Source organism: Thunnus thynnus, chromosome 20 (genome assembly GCF_963924715.1).
Source record: "Thunnus thynnus chromosome 20, fThuThy2.1, whole genome shotgun sequence".
Lineage (NCBI taxonomy): Eukaryota > Metazoa > Chordata > Actinopteri > Scombriformes > Scombridae > Thunnus > Thunnus thynnus.
In genome coordinates, this window is record NC_089536.1 from 7,502,107 (window position 1) to 7,520,492 (window position 18,386).

The following is an 18,386-nucleotide window of genomic DNA, read 5'->3' on the forward strand; positions in this document are numbered from 1 at the left end:
CACCTCTGCACTAAAAATGCCTGTTAAGTTCTTAACTAAGGGTGCACTTTATGTATTTTACTTACTTTGTTGTTATGATTGTTGAACTTGGAGAACGTGGGTGTGTGAGCGGTCAGACCTCTGACCGGTGATAACAGACTATCATAGACACTATTATATGATTTACAAAGCAGTGATGAATGACAATATGAAGAGAAAACAATGTTTTTAAACTGATGAAGATGTATAGACTTTCTAGCACAAGTTGTATATACTGGCTCGCATATTCCACTCAGTCCAGCTTGGGTTTCCTGAATCAAGCAAGTCATATTTCAGTATTCCACATCCTAAAAGATCTCTTGTTACAGTCCTGTAACTCCAAAGCGGCCAGTCTAACGCACTGGTCTTGTGCACATCTGGAAAATAAGTCTTCTGCAACAAAATAAAGGATTACTGAGGTTTCAGTACCCAGAAACTCCATATCTGGAGGTCGACTGATAGAGAAAGCATCATAATGAGAAAATAAAGTTATTTGTATATGTGGAAAAAGTTATAGACCATTTGTCTGTAGCCCTTTATTTTGGTTCTCTGATAAAGAATATCTAAAGAGAGACAGTTCCTCCTGACTGCTCATCCTCAGCTCCACATGCTACCAGAGAGATGCCCTACTTATCTTTACAGAAATGAAGGTATAAACTGTATTATACTTAATTTAAACTTCTAAAATTGAAGATATTTGAGGGTGTATGGTTTCAAGCTGTCTGTGTATATTAGTTTGCTGTAAATAGTCTGATGCATGTTATATTCTTTCCATGAGCTCAAGCAGAAACATGTATAGCAGTGTCCTGACGCTGGTGTGTGATATAACATTTGGATTAAGATAAGGAGACTGCTATCCTTGAACTGTCCTTATCATTTTCCTTCAACCTCACCAGACAAAAGCGAAAAGGTTCTTTTATTTTATTTTTAATGTATTTGCTTGCTGAGCAGAGTTCTCTTGTCTGTAAATGTGAGCTTTCAGATCGCTGTGATAAAAAGTTTAATTAAAAACAATAAAAAAGAATGTGTTTTTATCTCATGATAACTGATTGTAATCTGTACAGTCAAACCTATGTATTGGAAAAAAAAAAAAACATATTTATAAATGGTTACCAACTGAAACACGCCCTGCATGTCAGTCATTTATTTTACTCATTAGGTTGACATAACATGATTTTTTGGACCACAAGACAACATGTAACACCAACAACTGCACAGTAACACATTTCTGTACAATATGATGCATTCCAATACAATCGCTCTGCAGAATACTACATTTGTAAAGCTTATACTGTTGTGTTGTTGCATTGGATCACATTATATTAAGTGCTCATGTAATTTACATCATCATACATCTGGACCTTTTAACCCAACGATGAACAGCAGTTTGACCAAAAGATGGCGCTGTTTTCTGAAAATTGTCCATGAAGTTTTTCACTTGAATTTTACACAGAATTTTATTTATTTTTATGTTTTTACATTTGAACCGTTCTTGGGGGTAACAATTCCTACAAAGTTCATGCACACCAAAAAGTCTTATTGACAGGTGTGTGGACTCAAAATTCATGACTGTGAAAAAACAAAACAAAAGATCACACACACTGTCGACCATTTTAGTCCTCAGACCTTCATTGAATAAAATGTATTTACCTCATTTACTTCATCTTTTACCTGATGAAGGTCTGAGTACCGAGATGTTGTCAATAAAGTGAATACAAGTGATTGACACTGTGCAGGATTCTTTGTTTTTCCTCACAATCTTTCTTAGGCAACATTTGAAAGCTACAGTAGTTCCTTCAACAGAAGGATGCACGATATCCCTAAACTGCACTGCACAGCTGCATAATAATATTGTTGCACTGACACTGACACTTATCTCTATCATGGTGTATAAATTTACTGCACGGCGTATTTTAAAATCTAAAATCCCCGCATTTAAGGCCCCATACTTTCATCAAAAGAAAAGCAAAAAGTAATCGACTTAAGACAATGTTGCTCTGCCATTTGAATTCTGGTTGAAAAGAAGAAAAATCAGCTTGGAGTGACTAGTATAACCTATAACCAAAAGATAACCCGTTAAATACACTGATAGACATTTCAAGTGTTTACAGAAACTAAGACGGAAGCTGTCGTCCTCGGAGGAGTGATCGATACCTGTAATGTGGAACGGAAACTGTCTCTAGTCCTTCTTGTTTTTGTGTGTGAACAGGTGAATCAGTCCAGGCACGAGAACCATTACAATCTGAGGCACTATGACAAATTTGACAAAGAACAGGCCGTAGAAGAGGCCTTGCGGTCGGACCGGCAGCGGCAGACGATTAACGTGGTACAGTCCCATGGACGCGATGGCCAGAGACAAAGCCCGCGGCGCCCAGGGAAGAGACCATCCGCCAGGCTTCCAGTACTGGGCCAGTCCCAAACCCAGAAGGGCTCCGCAGTCTCGAGTCAGAGAGGAGAACGGCGCTGTATCCAACCGAATCCACTCTGCACGGCTGCACCATTTCTTAGCCAAAGTAATAGACCTACAGAGTAAAACAGGCGGGAAAACGTTCTTCAGCTTCACCTCACAGAGATTATTAGCACTGAACAGACACCAGTACGATAAAAGACTCACCAGGAGAGGTCGATCCCCAGCTGCTCCAGTCCAGCGTGTAGCAACAGAGCGCCGAACAGCAGACCGATGCTCAACATGAAGAAGAACAGCAGGGGGCGACCTTCTGGTACTCTGCGGCTCAGGACAACCCCCAGAATGAAACCTGACAGGAGGAATTGATCGGTTTAGATTTGCAATGAAAAAATATACTGTATGTTCTTGCTTAACCTCTGTGCTAACAAAGGATTACAAAAAAGGCTTGAATTTATACTGCTCACACAAATAATCTCCATATTAAGAGTGGGTGAAAGGATGATATATACCAGGAGACAATTTTAGGGAAGGGAGAACAATTTTTCCCTATAATTCATAATGTGATTAACATCTCTGAGCGCGTTAGGCTGCAGTGGGAAATGTTGCAAATCAATGTGTGAGAGGTAATATTGGATTCATATGATTTTTGCAGAATTACTTGTCAGGTATTTAACTGAATGAATTAGAGGCAATATGGTCTGATTGTGTAACCCATTTACAATTTCTCAATTGATTTTCCAGAACTTCTATTATATTATGACATCTACAGTACAGTGCGAAACCTTTAAACCACTTTAGATGTTTTAGATTCTTATTTATAATGCACTACCATCATGGAGGTGTCTGATCGGTCCCGAATTTATTCTGCAGCATGGCAACGACCCCAAATATGCAGCCGGAGTCATAAAGAGCTATCTTCAGCAGCGACAAAAGGAACAAGGAGTCCTGCAACAGATGGTTTGGCCCCCTCACAGAGCCCTGATCTCAACATCATGGAGTCAGTCTGGGATCACGTGAAGAGACAGAAGCAGCTGAGACGCTTAAATCCACACAACAACTGCGGCAACTTCTCCATGATGAAGGAACGACCGACCTGCCAAGAACCTGAAAAACTGTGTGCAGGTGTACGGAGGAGGTTTCTTCTGTTTACTGAACTTTGTATGAAATTAAGTGATAAATAAAAACCATTCATGGTATCATGTTTGAAAGCTTCCTCACTTTACTTTAATGCCTAAAATGTTTGCACAGAACTATATATATCAATATTTTTATGTAAAATTATAAATAGCATGATAGATGATTTAATCCATACAGCCCACCCCTACTCCAATGTTTCAGCTCATGTATGAAACTGTATTCAGACCTGTGATGGAGCCAGCGATGACTTGATGAGGGAAGTGGGCGAGGATGAAGATCCTAGAGAGTCCGACTGCCACCAGCATCAGCACATACAGCAGGAAAGGAACAGCTGATAACAGCACACTGGAGAGAAGTACAAACATAAGGCAAAAACATAAAAGCTTATTAAGGAAAGAAACATATACGTAGGTTTTAATGAGAGTAAAATGAAATAGAAGATAAAAATACAATAAAACAGATTAAACTGGAGGATAAGTATTACAGGGCAGTTTGAGATATGAGTTAAAGTCCAATTTTAAATTTAATTTGAGGCAGTGTGGCAAAGAAAAAAGTCTTAAGCCTTGATTTAAAAGAACTGGGAGTCGAAGCAGACCTCAAGTTTTCTGGGAGTTTGTTCCAGATATGTGATGCATAAAAACTAAATGTTGCTTCTCCATGTTTAGCTTTGAGTCAGGAGACAGAAAGCAAACCCGTATCATCTGAGAGGTCTGGATGGTTCATAGAAATGTATTCTGGCTCTAAACCATTCAAAGATTTATAAACCAACAGTAGCATTTTAAAAGTCAATTCTTTGATGCACAGGAAACCGGTGCTAAGATCTAGTTTCTTCATGTGTCTTGTAAAAGCCAAAAGGTCACACCTGTGAGTACGGGAGTACAGAAATGACCCCAGGGAGGAAACCACGACCCACCAGACTGCCGCCGTCACCATCGCATGTCCTGACGGACTGCCTGAAAGACAGACGCTAGCTTTAGAGCTATAACTGTGGATTAAGTGGACTATTAATGATAAATGTGGCGGCTACATGTCAACATTTTCCGATGAGGACTTCTCACCTGGCCCGGTTTCACAGGTGGAGGAAAACTGGTGGACGTTGGGCTGCTTGTTGACAAAGAGACGTGATTCGCCTATCCACCAGAACGGCCTTTCTCCAAACAGCATCCTGGAAAAAAATCATTATTTTACAACACATAACATACAATAAAGTACATTTCTGTAATGTAAAGCTACATGCTGTCACCTAATATTACTGTGTAACATCATGACTTCATGTTGTGTTTGTCTCCTATCTCCAACAATCATTTAATACTCCTCTCTCTTCCAATTTCTACTACTCCAACCTTAAATCTTTCATGGTTTCTTATATCCAGGAGAAAATGCAACAACTACTAACTCTGACTGTGCTGTTTATTAAAGGACAGGTTCACAATTTTTCAAGGATGTCTTACAACAACAGTCAAGTATCTATATGAACAGTGAAAGAGGTTTTCCTTGCTGTATCATTCCTCCTGTTCATACTGGCTGTTAAAAGATCCCCTTCAAATGTGCTTTCAATGTAAGTGATGTGGGCCAAAATCCACAGTGTGTCCACAGTCATTTTGTGCAAAAATGCATTAAAAAATTTAGCTGAAGCTTATATGAGGCTTCAGGAGTCTGAGTTAGTCATATCAAGTGGATATCTGCCACATTTACAGTCTTTTTAGCATCAAATTCCCTCTTTGTGTTTCCTCAGACAGTGTTTCCATGTTAAGCTGTGGTGGAAGAATACTAACAAAAAGAGGGACTTTGGCACTAAAACATTGAAAGATATTTACTTGATTTGACTCATTTGGTCGGCTGAAACTTCATATTAGCTTCAGATAAACCTTTAAATACATTTTTGCACAGAAGGAGGACTGTGGATTTTGGCCCCCATCACTGACACTGTAAGTGCATTATGAAGGGATTTTCTAATGGTCAGTATGAACAAGAGGAATGATTACAGCATGAAAAACCTGTTTTAATGTTCATTTGTGCACCTGACTGTTGTTTTAAGACGGACTTGAAAAATTGTGAATCCGTCCTTTAAGGTTCCGCTGTTGTCTGTTTCACCTCGGACAGTGCACAGGGTCGGACTGCACTAGATGGTCCCGGAAGCTGGGACGTCAACAGAATGAATATTATAACTGTTTCAAACTTCATTGTTACGAATAACAGTCGAAAAGAGAAAATATTACATTTGTTATTTTGTCTTACTTATATTGACTGATTTAGATATCAACAGGCCGTTTAGCTACATGCTAACATGTCCAAGACAACTAACATGTTCATAGAGTAAAAGCCAAACGTTTAAAAACCACTGTTTAAACTGATCCTTACCATTTAAACACCAGGTTTAACCACTCCGATATGGCCGCCACCCAAACCACCGCCACTCCATCCCGTCGGCTGATGAAATAAGTGAAAGGAAACACCAACAGGAAAGCTGCTTTGGGATCTCCAATGTGAGTGACAACTAGCCAAAATGTCTCCAGACTTCTGGTGTTCTGCTGGAGACTCTCTGCCATCCAAATGCCTTCGGTGTAAACGGCCTCCATTTCTAACTCCTCTCCCAAAACATGCAGCTACAAGAAAACTCAATCCTGGTTGTTTTGTTACGTTACTTCTTGATGGACTGCAACAACGGTGACAGTTACGTCACATTTCCGGTAGAGGGAGCCCGTTAACTTACAGTTGAATTTAACGGTTTTTTGTTTTTTTTCTGTTGTTTTACTTCTTTTATGTATTTATTTTATTCGTTATTTTTATTCTTTATTATATATTATTTATTATTTTCTTTCTATTCTTGTTCACTGCGAATCAAAAGTATAGTACAAGTTTATTATTATTATTATTATTATTATTATTATTATTATTATTATTATTATTATTATTATGTGTTGTTTGTGAATCTCCTTGGCATTTCGTTCCCAAAAATGTACCTCATGTTCGTTAATGTACACAATAAAGTGGAATAAATGAATGAATGAATGAATGAATGAATGAATGAATGAATTCACAACAGTAGGACAATTGAAACTTCTTTGAAACAAAGAAATTCAAACATTGCATTGGAGTAAGAGATGGTAAAAACTGATGATTGACCCTTGGTTGTTACCTAAATAAATGGCATAGGCTACATAACGCACTTAAAAAAAAACATTTAAAAAAACAAAAAACTTTATTTACAACAGGTTTACCATTCCACCAACAGTAACAAGGCAATGTATGGCCGAGGTAGTGCACAGATCATAAGACATCCATAAAGAAATAAAAAGAAAAAGCAAACATAAACTAAATTAAATGAAATAAATTACAAATTAAATGCATTACATAAGGCTCTAATTTTCACAGCTTTAGAGTTTACGCACTATTTTAGTGTGTGCAAGAAGGATTTTAAGTAGGACATGAGGACAGTAAGGTTGGGCTTCTGTTTTGCAAATTTTCTGGCGTGTATATGTAATTTTGATAATAAAGAAATAAGATGAATAACATACCTTTTCCTGAGGGGCATTAAATCACCTCTTAAAACCCATTTTTATGGACCTGCTTTTAATTGATGTCGTCTTTTTGCCATCTTTTTTAAATTTTTTATCTTTTATCGTCCTTTGGTCTTCTCTCTACTGTGTTTTTACGTCTTTTGTCTTCTTCTCTTAACCTTATCATAATTTTGTCTCGCTTTTGAACTGTTTGACTTTTTATTGTTATATTGCTTTCTGAGTATTCTGGTTTTGTTTTGTCTGTCAAAACACTTTATAAACTCTGTTTTTAAAGATGCTATATACATAAAGTTATTATTATGATTATTGTAAAGAATCAAGTTTGAGTATCTAATTTTCTCTTTAAAAAAAAGATTAAGGTCATACCAAAAAGTCTGACTCAAAAAAGATGAGTTGTCCCTTCATCTTTTCTTTTTTCTTTCTCTCTCTCTCTCTCTCTCTCTCTCTCTTTTTTTTTTTTTTTTTTTTTTTTTTACAAAATTCAATTACAAACCTTTATGGCATATTTCAATAATACAAAACATACATTTATGTTGGAACAATAGGATACTTAAGACAAAAAATGATATATAAAAAGACAAAAAACAAATATGTTTAAGTACAAACAAGTCCGATAAAGAAAAAAAGTTTGGGGCGTTTATGTCCTTCATGCATTGAAGAGATTTTGCAAATAGCTTCAGTTCATTCTTTCATCAGTCGATATGGGGCTTAACTTTAAATATTCACATCTATGAATTAAATCACATTGTTTGCCAGAAAATCCAAGTTTTTCTCCTTCTTAAGTACTCCAGCTTCAATTGATATCACATTTAGAGGGTGCAGCAATATGTCCTTAAATTGAAGTTAGCTCTGAAATGATTGAAAGACAAAATTCCCGCACCGCAGATTTACCACTGTAAAAATATGTTTTAAAGTCTAAGCATCTCTCTAGTTGTCTTTTCATCTCTGTGTTGATCATGGATGTATTATAAGATTATTATGTATTACATTATTAACTTATTATACATTCATGGTGGTGACAGAAAAAACATAACGGGACAAACTTCGACTATGACTTCTTTATTTTCATCACTTTATTTATAGAAATTGCCATAAAACATGTGTGACAATAATACAATAACAAAGAACAATTAGGCATCATAATGAAATAAGGATAATAAAGGACATGACTTCACTCTCAGTTTGTTGATACAGTCAACATGGTAACAGGACAAATGGTCAAAGTAATAATAATAAATAGATAGATAGAAAAAAACTTAACAGAATAGGTAGGCAATAAAATCAGATTTCTTTAAAAAGGAGCATACTAACTGTATGTGGACATTTCTTATTGTTTATAAATTGGATAGACTCAAAATACTCTCTAAATTCAAACGACTTCAATCATAGACTGTATATAAAGATTTTTATTACCTATGTATTTATTTATTTTCTGTATATAAAGATTGATTTATACACAGTCCTTGCGCCCAGGCTTTCGTCTGGACACGTCATCACGTCGCTTTACGTAAGGCAGGCGCTCCGGTTTCCTGGCGGAGAAGATGGCGGCTCCTGGACCGGGGGAGTATTTCAGCGTCGGGAGCCATATCTCTTGCTTCACCTGCTTGGGCCAACGTCTGCAGGGAGAAGTGGTCGCGTTTGACTACCAGTCCAAGATGTTGACTCTGAGTATCCTTTGCCTGTTTGGAGCCGTGGATGGCTCGCTGGCCTGCCGGGCTGCGAGGGGCCTGTAACCGAAAATATGTCAGATAGTGGTCCGCGCATGCGTGATTGGCGGCCGCTGAGTTAAATATCTTTGTCCGTTTTTAGTTACTTTCATCGCATGGTAGCTGCACATCCGTGTGTTATCTGCTGCGGGTCGTGTTGGTGCTGCTGGGTCATTTCATGGCTCCACGTTATCTGCTTGTGTTTTGAAAGCACTCATTGTGTTGCCGGAGCTCGACATGGATCACTATCTGGCAGCGGCATCATGGCTGTGTGCTCCCAACTGGCACCGACCGCCGCTAGTTAAGCGAGCTAACTGCCGTTTAACGCATCTCACTTTGGCTCATGTACACATATTTAGAGCCACATAAATTCTGGTGTTGTTACGTGGAGATGCTGGTGGGTATTTTCCAAAAGCTGGCGATGAATGGACACCGAGTCCCCCGTTTTCCACGCTACAATGAAAGTTGCTGTTAACAGCTAGCTCGGCTAATATGCTACGTTTCGGTCAACCCCACACCGACGCTACGAGCTCAATTAACCGTATTAGCTGGGCTGTCCCCCTCGTGTTTCATCCCAATCGGATGACATTGTAATTATTGGGTGATTATTGAATGAATTGTGGTGCTCTTGCATTTAATTTCGGCACGATTCAAGTGCCTCGAGCATCATGTGTTCATCACAACCGATGCTAGCTTGCTGTTGAGCGTGTCTACACCCTTTCATGGGTGTGTGTGTGTAGTGTGGGCATCATTCAGGGGCCACCTCATGACTTAGATTCACTGAAGCCCTAAGATATAGTTATAGGATGGATTCATAATTTTTCAAGTGTGTTTTAAAACATTTAAAATAGGTTTTTCTTGCTGTAATCATCCGTCCTGTTCATGCTGGCCATTTGAAGATCCATTCATAGTGCACTTACAATGGGAGTGATGGGAGCCAAAACGCACAAGCCTCCTTCTGTGCAAAAAATGTATTTAAAACTTTATCTGAAGCTAATATGAAGGCGTCCAAATGAGTCAAATCAAGTTGATATTTTTCAACATTACAATCTTTTCATTGGGACTTTTCAGGGAAACACAAGGAAGGAATTTTATGCTAAAAAGACTGAAAATTTGACAGATATCCACTTGATATGACTAACTCGGACTGCTGGAGTCTCATACAGTATAAGCGTCAAATAAACATTTAATTGCATTTTTGCACAAATCGACTCTACAGACACACTGTGGCTTTTTGGCCTCCCATCACTTACATTGAAAGCACAGTACATCAAGAGAGGAAAAAACTCTTTCAGTGTTCACATGGGCGCCTGACTGTTGTTTTAAGACTGACTTAAAAAATCGTGAAGCTATCCTCCTTCAACGTGGCCGAGCTTTAGGGTGGGGACCCCGAATGAATGAATGAATGAATGAATGAATGAAGTGAGTACATTGAATGAAGAGGCTTTGACGGTTGGCATTACAGGCCATTTTGTCCACTAGAAGCATAGACATATCCTCTAGTTAGAACATTGTGACAGGGCAGTTTGTATTGGAAGGTACTGAGGAAACTTCACAGTCAAATGAGTTTTTAGTAAAACCCTCTTGACTCATGCAGGGAAGTAGGAAGCCTGCATATTTACAACGAAGCTGTCTTTTACAGGGCTTACTGGTAGTCTTTTGATCAACAGCTCAAAATGAAACTAAGAATTTTCATTTTTGTGTTGAAACACACTTGGCATCGACCGTTGGAGCAGTTTTTTTTTCCCACGGAGGTCAAACATGATAAGGTCATGCTGTTGCTGTTATAACAGGTCAAACCTTGCTCTAGCCTGTTTTTTTCTTTAAAATAAATGTCCCAACAAAATAAAAGGGCAATCAGCAAATGAATGCTATAAGTAGATTGGTATAAAATATGTGGACTGCCTGTTCAGAACATACTCAAGCACCAGAATCCGCCCGACAAGCCGTGCCTGTGTTATTGCAGGGCACGTGAGGTCAGTGCCTCGAGGTGAAACGCTGTCAGGGGTTTTCCTGAAACTGCAGATTTACGTCGAAATAAATTCTCTTTTACTGTCTGTCTTTTAAAATTTTTAAACTTTTTCACTCAAAATGTCAATCAGGGGGACCCGGAATCAGCGCTTAAAGAGTTTCTCATGATCAGGCACTTCGTAAAATTAGATTAAAAGGTTTAATGAGGTGGGTGCAAAATTGAGGAAACTGCCACTGGGTAATTGACTCAAAAGACTGTGGATTTACTGGACTTGTTCAGCAAAGGAAGCTGTTAAAAAAAAATCTCACATCTTAATGAGTCTACCATTCATTCATGGTCACTATAGGTGGCAGCACTGCCTGTGGGTTGTTGCATGGTGTAACTGGCACTACCTCTCACTGTCAGCGTCGCCAGTCAGCCAGTGTTCTCTGTATCATAAGCGTCTCTGTGCGGTCTGACTGACGGCGTTTAGGTTCATCAGAGGTCAGATCTGAGTTGTGACTTTGTTTTGAAGCAATATCCAAAAGTTCCTGTTTTTTTATTTATGTGCCTTGACTAATGTTCTTCCAAAGAATGTGCTTCCACCAGCGGTAAGCCAAACCTCAACGACGTCATCCTGATCAACTTAGCCTATGTTTCTGATGTGGACATAATAAATGACCGCACTGAGACTCCACCCCCACTAGCATCACTGAATGTTAGCAAGGTAAGCCCGTCAACTTTGTTTCCCTCCTTTTTAATGTGTGTTGGTTCGGTGATGGGAATAATATAAGATGTGACTCAATTCAGGGCTTGATCCAAAGGATGTGGCCTGTTCCTTAAGAGGACCAGCAGGTCTGACTGAGCCTCCTTCCCAAATAAGAGTCTCCTCATAAGAGACCTAAAGGTGCATTTGGGTGATTCTTGTCAGCTTTTAAGGCACACATTTTAAGTATCTGTCATAGGAGTGTAACGGTACACAAAATTCACAGTTCGATGTCTACGTCAGTTTTGAGGTCACAGTTCGGTACTATTTCAGTGCAGCAGGAAAAAAAAGTTAGAAAAAGGAGTCAGGACACCTGCTGACAGCTGTTTTATGGTCTAACTGTATATAAAGTAGTGTAAACTAGCTCCACCTCCAGCAGCTACAACAGTAACATGCTGCTCTAACACTGATGCTTCACTATTAATAATCTAATGATGTCATATATAATATGTCAGTCAAAGGGACCAAACCACGACTTTTACTGCAACACTTCATTTTTCTCTCTCAGAACTGCTTAAACGACGTGCTGTCTGAACACGTCACAAATCACATGTTTTTATTGTTGTTCTGAACGGCTTCACTCAAAGGCCACCGTCACAGAGAGGGGAGGGGAGGGGGGGCGGAGGACACGTGGTATCAATTCACTACAGAGATAACAGAGCATATTTTAATAATAGTGTCGCGTTCAGTCAGTGTTACGAGTCTCTCATTTGTCATTCTGACTGCAGCGACACTACAGGGTAACCAGGCGACCTTGGCTAGCATACAAGCATGCTATGCATGCTACAGCTAAGCGGTGCACTGCCAAAATGTTGCAGGTGGAACTCAAGCTGTAGAAATATTGTTCCACGCGTCGTAGTAAGTGGATCATTAAACTATTTTGATAGTTATTGTTTTGCTCATGGAGCCTATACGTCATACGCATACACGTACCGTTCCACCCCTAATCTGTCATGAGGTAAATGACTGGTGACGTGTTGGTTGTGGTGTTTCAACTCAGCACATGATGGACAACTGTACATTTACAACTTGTGTTTACACCTTTTCATTGATCTAGTTCAAGCACTGTATCTGCCAGTTGCCATCTGCAGCTGCTTGATATTTCTTGACTTTGATTTGACAAGAATCACCCGAATGCTTCAAAAAAAGAATTGAGCAGCCACAGTGGATTCTGGTGTAATGAGGCTTGGAAATGATATGCTGATTATGTCCTTCAAGTTTGAGCAAAATCAGTCCAATTTTGAAGAGCGTGTGAAACGAGACATATTCGCTCTATAAACACAGACTTCTGAGGATCCAGTCCCTGAATAGTAGAACAGCAACATGTTTATTGATGGCTCTTTTATATTGGTAACATAAATTATGAAATTAAGTGTGTAACCTTAAATTAAGTCCTGCTATTAACTAGTTTCCTATTCAGGGTTTTTCTACTCAGTTAAGGCTAATGAGTGAAAGTGTAAAATGCATATGTGTATACTGTACAGCCAATGAGATATATGACTTTCTTCTGGCAATTATGCATGTAAATTGGATTTAGACAACGTAATGAAATCCATATATAGAGTCTCTCCCACAGCGATAAATATTGTGAGCAATAACTGAATCCAGAACCAGAACACAATACAGGATTAAGTGTCCTGACTTGTTCTTATTGTATTTAAAAAAAATAAGAATCTGGTCCTTGTTCAAATCTGTCAAAGCAAATAACGTGCGATGTTAAGAGTGCCTTTTGTTCTGTTCAACTCTCCGCAGCTTGCCAATCGAGCACGGACAGAAAAGGAGGACAAGCTGTCCCAAGCCTATGCAATCAGTGCTGGGGTTTCTGTGGAGGGCCAACAGCTATTCCAGACTATTCACAAAACGTAAGAACTTCATACTGGTGTTCAGTCTGCTGGTCTAAGTATTTTGTGCCGTCTGTTATTAGCTTACCTCAGTTAAGAGGTCTTCACATCCCATCCAAAAACCGACCCCTGGAAGACCTACCTGACCCCAAACATAAATACATAAATTAGATTTCTTAAAGAGACCCAACGGCATTCAAACACACATCTGAGAATCACAAAACACAAACAAGCAGCAGGATGTTCCACCAAAAGAAACCACCTTGAAAAACATTTTTTATCCTGAACTGATTACGATTCACCGTGTGATCAGAGGTGACGGAGTCCTGCGGTGACAGAAGGGAACCTTTCCTGATTAGACTGAATACTCAGGTCCTGGATCAGGTCTCGGTTACTAGGAACTGATTGGACTCCTTAAGACTCCTTCTTCACCCACCAGTGTCATGTAAGAATGGATAAAAATAGGACCAGAACAGAAAACTCAAACTGAAGTCCAAAAAAAGAAATTTTAGAAAAATCGTTCAAAACAAAACCAACAACTAAGCAGAAACATGCTGCTAATAAAAAGTGAAAGTAGCTAATGTAATGTGGGAGGAAATGACTTTTTCTGAAAAAATCACCCATTTGAAGGCAGATGAACCTTCTCAGATATTGTTCTGTTTGACCTCTCCTCCACTCCTAACACTGCCAGAAACAGAAGAGTCAACACATCCTCCCTCTTCCTCTGTATTTTATTGCGTTAAAAAAACATGTTTTGGTGGTGAATTGTGTGCTGAGTGTAATGAACGAGCACCAGCACGTCTTTGTTTCTCGCTATGACCTCTCTTAGTTCAGAGGTCTGTCAATCCAATTAGGAAAAATCACATTTGGATGATGGATGGAGACTGCGGACGATATCGCTTCTCTACATGTTGATGCTTGTTGAACAGGTGCTTTGATAAATGACTTTTATTGGCTTTTTACTCGCAAAGCTTTTATTGCACTTACAGTAAGGAACGTAAAATGTTATCTTACTTCCTCTGGTTCACTGCGTCCACCTCTCTGCTCTGCTGTGTGTGTGTGTGGAGGAGGAATTGAGCCTCATCCTCCGTCAAACACACACACACACACACACAGCAGAGCAGAGGAGAGGAGAGGCTGCGGCGCGACAATAAGTTACACCAAAACGTATAAAAGTACCAATAAAAGAACCAATCTTAAAAATAACCCAGGTTCTTAAAATTTTAGAGCCAGTTCCAATTCAGAACCGGGTTTCTGGGGGGCATCAGGTGTCAGTTTTTGGCTGACTTGAGCTGATCCGAGTCCAGTTTTAATAAAGATCTGTAGACAGAGGAAGACATGAAAATATTAATTCCACTTGCAATAAAAAGACTTGTTTTGTTGACAGTTTATGTCAAAACATTTTCTTGTGATCACTGATAATTTGATGATTACAGAAGATGTCGAGTTCTTATTTTTTGATCTTGAGACAACAAAACATGAGAAATAACTTCCTGCGTGTCCTCTGCTTTACTCACTTTGTGTCTGATTCAAACGTGATGTGTTTGATGGTATCAGGTTTTAGTCTCAGATACCTGATCCAGCCTTATTTTAGCCTCGTATCAGACCGTTATTGGACACCTGTATGGGTGTTTCCCTAGTTTGTGGGACAGATGCAACTTGCCGTAATTTTATTATTTGACATAGAAATAGTCATACTGGGAGATACTTTCCTCTTTGACAAGTCGTGTAAATTGTGAAGTTGAAATGGAGCGAAAAGATAAATCTTTGGAGTATGAAAAGTGTGCGTCACACCCTGTCAGTCCTGTTACATTATTCGCTTTACAAACAAACATCCTCCACATATAAGATGATGTTTTTCTTTTCTCTGCAGCATCAAAGACTGTAAATGGCAGGAGAAGAACATTATTGTGATGGACGACGTCATAATCTCGCCGCCTTACCAGGTTGAGAACTGCAAAGGCAAAGAGGGAAGCGCTTTAAGTCATGTACGCAAAATAGTAAGTATACTTTTTTTATCTATACGTCTATATTATATTGTGAAGATTTGTTTGCTGATTTTTCTTCTTTTCTCAGCTATTAATTTAAGTTTAATTGTCCAACCAACAGTCCTAAGCAAATCCTCACATCTGAGGAATCAGAACCAGCAAATTTTTTGTCATTTCTGCTTGAAAAATAACCCAAATGATTAATCAGTCATCAAAATCTTGTAAAGTAATTGTTTCCTGTCTACACGGCGGAATCATCATACTCAGATCACAGCTACTGTTTCATATACGTTTGCATAAAAATTAGTAAAACCAAGATTTTTCCTTTTAATGCTTTAATTCCATGTCAACACTAAAACAGATACATTTGAAAAGGCTTAATGTGTCAGAGCAGATTCTGTCCACACAAGCATGTTCAGGTTGTTTTAGTTCACCGTCTGTAATTAAGTGTGGGTTAAATCAGTTAAATCTCTGTTTCGGTTGGCAAACTGCAAAACTGCAACGCTGCCAATGTCAGAGACACTTCCTGAATAATATGACTGGCTGTACTGGCACAAAATGAGCAACTGCAACAGATTTTTTTTTTTAATATTGACATAAATCACTGTTTTTGAACACATTATATTTTTCCTTTTTAACACTACAGCAGATTTACTGTTGTGGCATAAAGGAGAGGGGACAGGAGATGGTGTGGGTGGGGTTGTAACAGAGCAGTCAACAAAGTTGTAAAATATAGAGTTTCACCAAAATTTAGACTGTCATTAAACCTCTGTCACCGTCTCACTGCAGCTTAAATAGCATCTTTCCTTCTGCTGCTAGTGTCACCTGCAGTTATAAACAGTATCTCCTGAATGAAGTCTGTCACATCCCGTCTCCCAAACTGGTCTGAGACGTTTGAGAGTCTTGAGATTTCATGTGTCAAAGTCTAATTAGATTGAAATCTGGGCAAGAGACGGTTGAATTCACGACAGGAAGCAAATGTCTCTCACCCCATATCTGCAAACTTTTGACTGTTATAGTCTGGTTTATTGTTACCTGACGACTGAGAACATGATTCAAATCAACAGCAAAGAAACCCACAGATTAGAAACCTCAGTTTTTGCTGCAGGAGGAATGTTTTCGGTTTGTTTTCCAACAGACTGGGTGTCCAGATTGTTCATAACTTTTTTTTTTTTTTTCTTACTCCTACAGGTTGAGAAACATTTTAGAGACGTGGAAAGTCAGAAGTCCATGCAACGTTCACAAGCACAGCAAACACAGAAGGACTCCACTTTATCTTCTTGAGTTGGCAGTGTGGGTCAACCGGGGAAGGCGACGCAGGTGGTTTTGTTCCCACTGCCAGACTAAGTCTGCATTCCTTGTCCTCAGTCTGAGACCACAAGGAGGAGCGCTGAGGGCCCTGGATCCAGAAGATCAAAATACCATTAAATGAAAAAGACAAAAAAGAAAGAGGAAAGATTAAATCTTAAATTAGACTTTATAAAGAATAATTTAAACATGAACCATAAAGCAACCATAGTTTCCTTAACTAACTTGTCTCATTCTGCCCCCACTCCTCCCCTCCTGTCCCTGAAGCCTTTTTCTTTTTTCCGCCCTCCTTCCTTTGCCTTCAGTTCCATTTCAAAAAGAGAAAACTAGAGCAGTCAGAAAGGCTTGTTAGCTTTATTTTCTGTCATTGTTTCCTTTTTTGCTGTATCCATGTTCTACTGTCTGTATTTTCTGTATTTTAAACAAAATGTGACTTGAAACGCCACACTTTAAAGGACATTTTCTAAAATAAAAGTAACAAAAATTCTGACTGTAATACTGTAATTTTCAACAACTTTTTGAAGGGCTTTCTGAAGAATGATTGAATTCAACAAGAGTATGAGTATCACTTTCTATGTTTCAACCCTGAGGTAATAGAAATGACTGGAAATACATCCATGGTGGGGTGTATTTCATGGGTAAGATCTTGGGCGTACGAGGCTCCTGTCAGGAAAAATTTGTGGTTTATATCCGTGAAAACTCAGCGTGACCATCACAGCTGTCCTTCAATCAATGTTTTTGAACAGATAGAGTTTTCATAAGTGCTCGGGTTTCCTCTCCGTGATTGTTTGGTAGCTTTATTACGATGCATCCGTGTAATTACAGGCAACCTGAAGGCATCACGGTTTCAAATTAATTATTTAAATGCCTTAAGCCTCTGGTTTACTCTAAAGCTGTTTGATATTTACTGCTGTCCTCTGAGTGACACCTGGCAGTAAACTAGCAGTGTGAAATCTTTATTGAAATATGTAGTTTACAAAGTTAGACTTATGTGGGGAAATACCTCCAGAAAAGCACTGATATTTTTATGCTTTTGGGTGGAAATGTACTGCCAAATTTCAGGTAGGCTGGTGTGGTTGATGAAATTGTTTTCACTGATAACATGTATGATTAGTTTCATTATAGACTCATCTGCAGATTAATTTCTTGATTAATCATTAATAGTTTGATCCAGAAAATATCAGAAAATGATGAAAAATACCCATCAGTTTCCCAAAACCTGAGGTCACTTAATCAAATGTTTAAACAGCACAAAACCCAAAGAAAACATGCAAATATTCACATCTGAGAAGCTGCTACCTGAACAATTTTGGTAGTTTTTTCCATTAATTATTAGAATCATATCATACTTGTTTAATAATCCAGAGTGCTGCAGGTTTTGAAAGCATATTGTGGCTTTTTTTAACATTGTGACTACTGATGATTTAATATTGTATCAACAAAAGATATTCAGATTAAGTTTGCAGGTTGCAAACATAACAAAACAGACTATAACATCATGTAACCATTAAGACCAGCGTAATCTCTAACATGCTGGGTCACAAGCTGATTCCTCCAGCAACTCTCAAAGATGTACTTATGAAAAAATCCTCATAATCTTGTGCGATGTGATGCAGAAATAACAAGATAACTTTACTGCTATCACCAAAAAACAGCTTCATGCGTCCATGTTGGATATAAATCCTTATTTTAGGAATGAGTCCAAAACAGACCAGGTTTGTTCCCCCCAGATAGGGTTGTTTT

General features: G+C 38.7%; 2 protein-coding genes across 2 annotated transcripts; one reads left to right on the forward strand and one right to left on the reverse strand.

Annotated features, from left to right (window-relative positions):
• Positions 1-1,824: 1,824 nt before the first annotated feature.
• g6pc3 (glucose-6-phosphatase catalytic subunit 3) lies at positions 1,825-6,274 on the reverse strand. The gene is made up of 6 exons (XM_067577214.1): positions 5,924-6,274; positions 4,621-4,727; positions 4,425-4,515; positions 3,789-3,907; positions 2,633-2,774; positions 1,825-2,540 (listed from the first exon to the last, which is right to left on the reverse strand). The coding sequence occupies exons 1-6, from the start codon at positions 6,139-6,141 to the stop codon at positions 2,198-2,200; spliced, it is 1,020 nt and encodes a 339-aa protein (XP_067433315.1). The 5' UTR covers positions 6,142-6,274; the 3' UTR covers positions 1,825-2,197.
• Positions 6,275-8,588: 2,314 nt separating this feature from the next.
• Positions 8,589-17,130, forward strand: lsm12b (LSM12 homolog b). The gene is made up of 5 exons (XM_067576245.1): positions 8,589-8,751; positions 11,334-11,467; positions 13,259-13,368; positions 15,221-15,347; positions 16,527-17,130. The coding sequence occupies exons 1-5, from the start codon at positions 8,625-8,627 to the stop codon at positions 16,617-16,619; spliced, it is 591 nt and encodes a 196-aa protein (XP_067432346.1). The 5' UTR covers positions 8,589-8,624; the 3' UTR covers positions 16,620-17,130.
• Positions 17,131-18,386: the final 1,256 nt, after the last annotated feature.

Coding starts and splice junctions, on each gene's coding strand:
- g6pc3 (XM_067577214.1), bottom strand. CDS start 6,141: ATGGAGGCCGTTTACACCGAAGGCATTTGGATGGCAGAGAGTCTCCAG. Junction 3,908..4,424: donor CTGTACTCCCGTACTCACAG/GTGTGACCTTTT, acceptor ACTTCTCTCCAG/TGTGCTGTTATCAGCTGTTC. Junction 2,775..3,788: donor CATCGCTGGCTCCATCACAG/GTCTGAATACAG, acceptor TCCTCCTGTCAG/GTTTCATTCTGGGGGTTGTC.
- lsm12b (XM_067576245.1), top strand. CDS start 8,625: ATGGCGGCTCCTGGACCGGGGGAGTATTTCAGCGTCGGGAGCCATATC. Junction 13,369..15,220: donor TTCCAGACTATTCACAAAAC/GTAAGAACTTCA, acceptor TTTTCTCTGCAG/CATCAAAGACTGTAAATGGC. Junction 15,348..16,526: donor TAAGTCATGTACGCAAAATA/GTAAGTATACTT, acceptor TTACTCCTACAG/GTTGAGAAACATTTTAGAGA.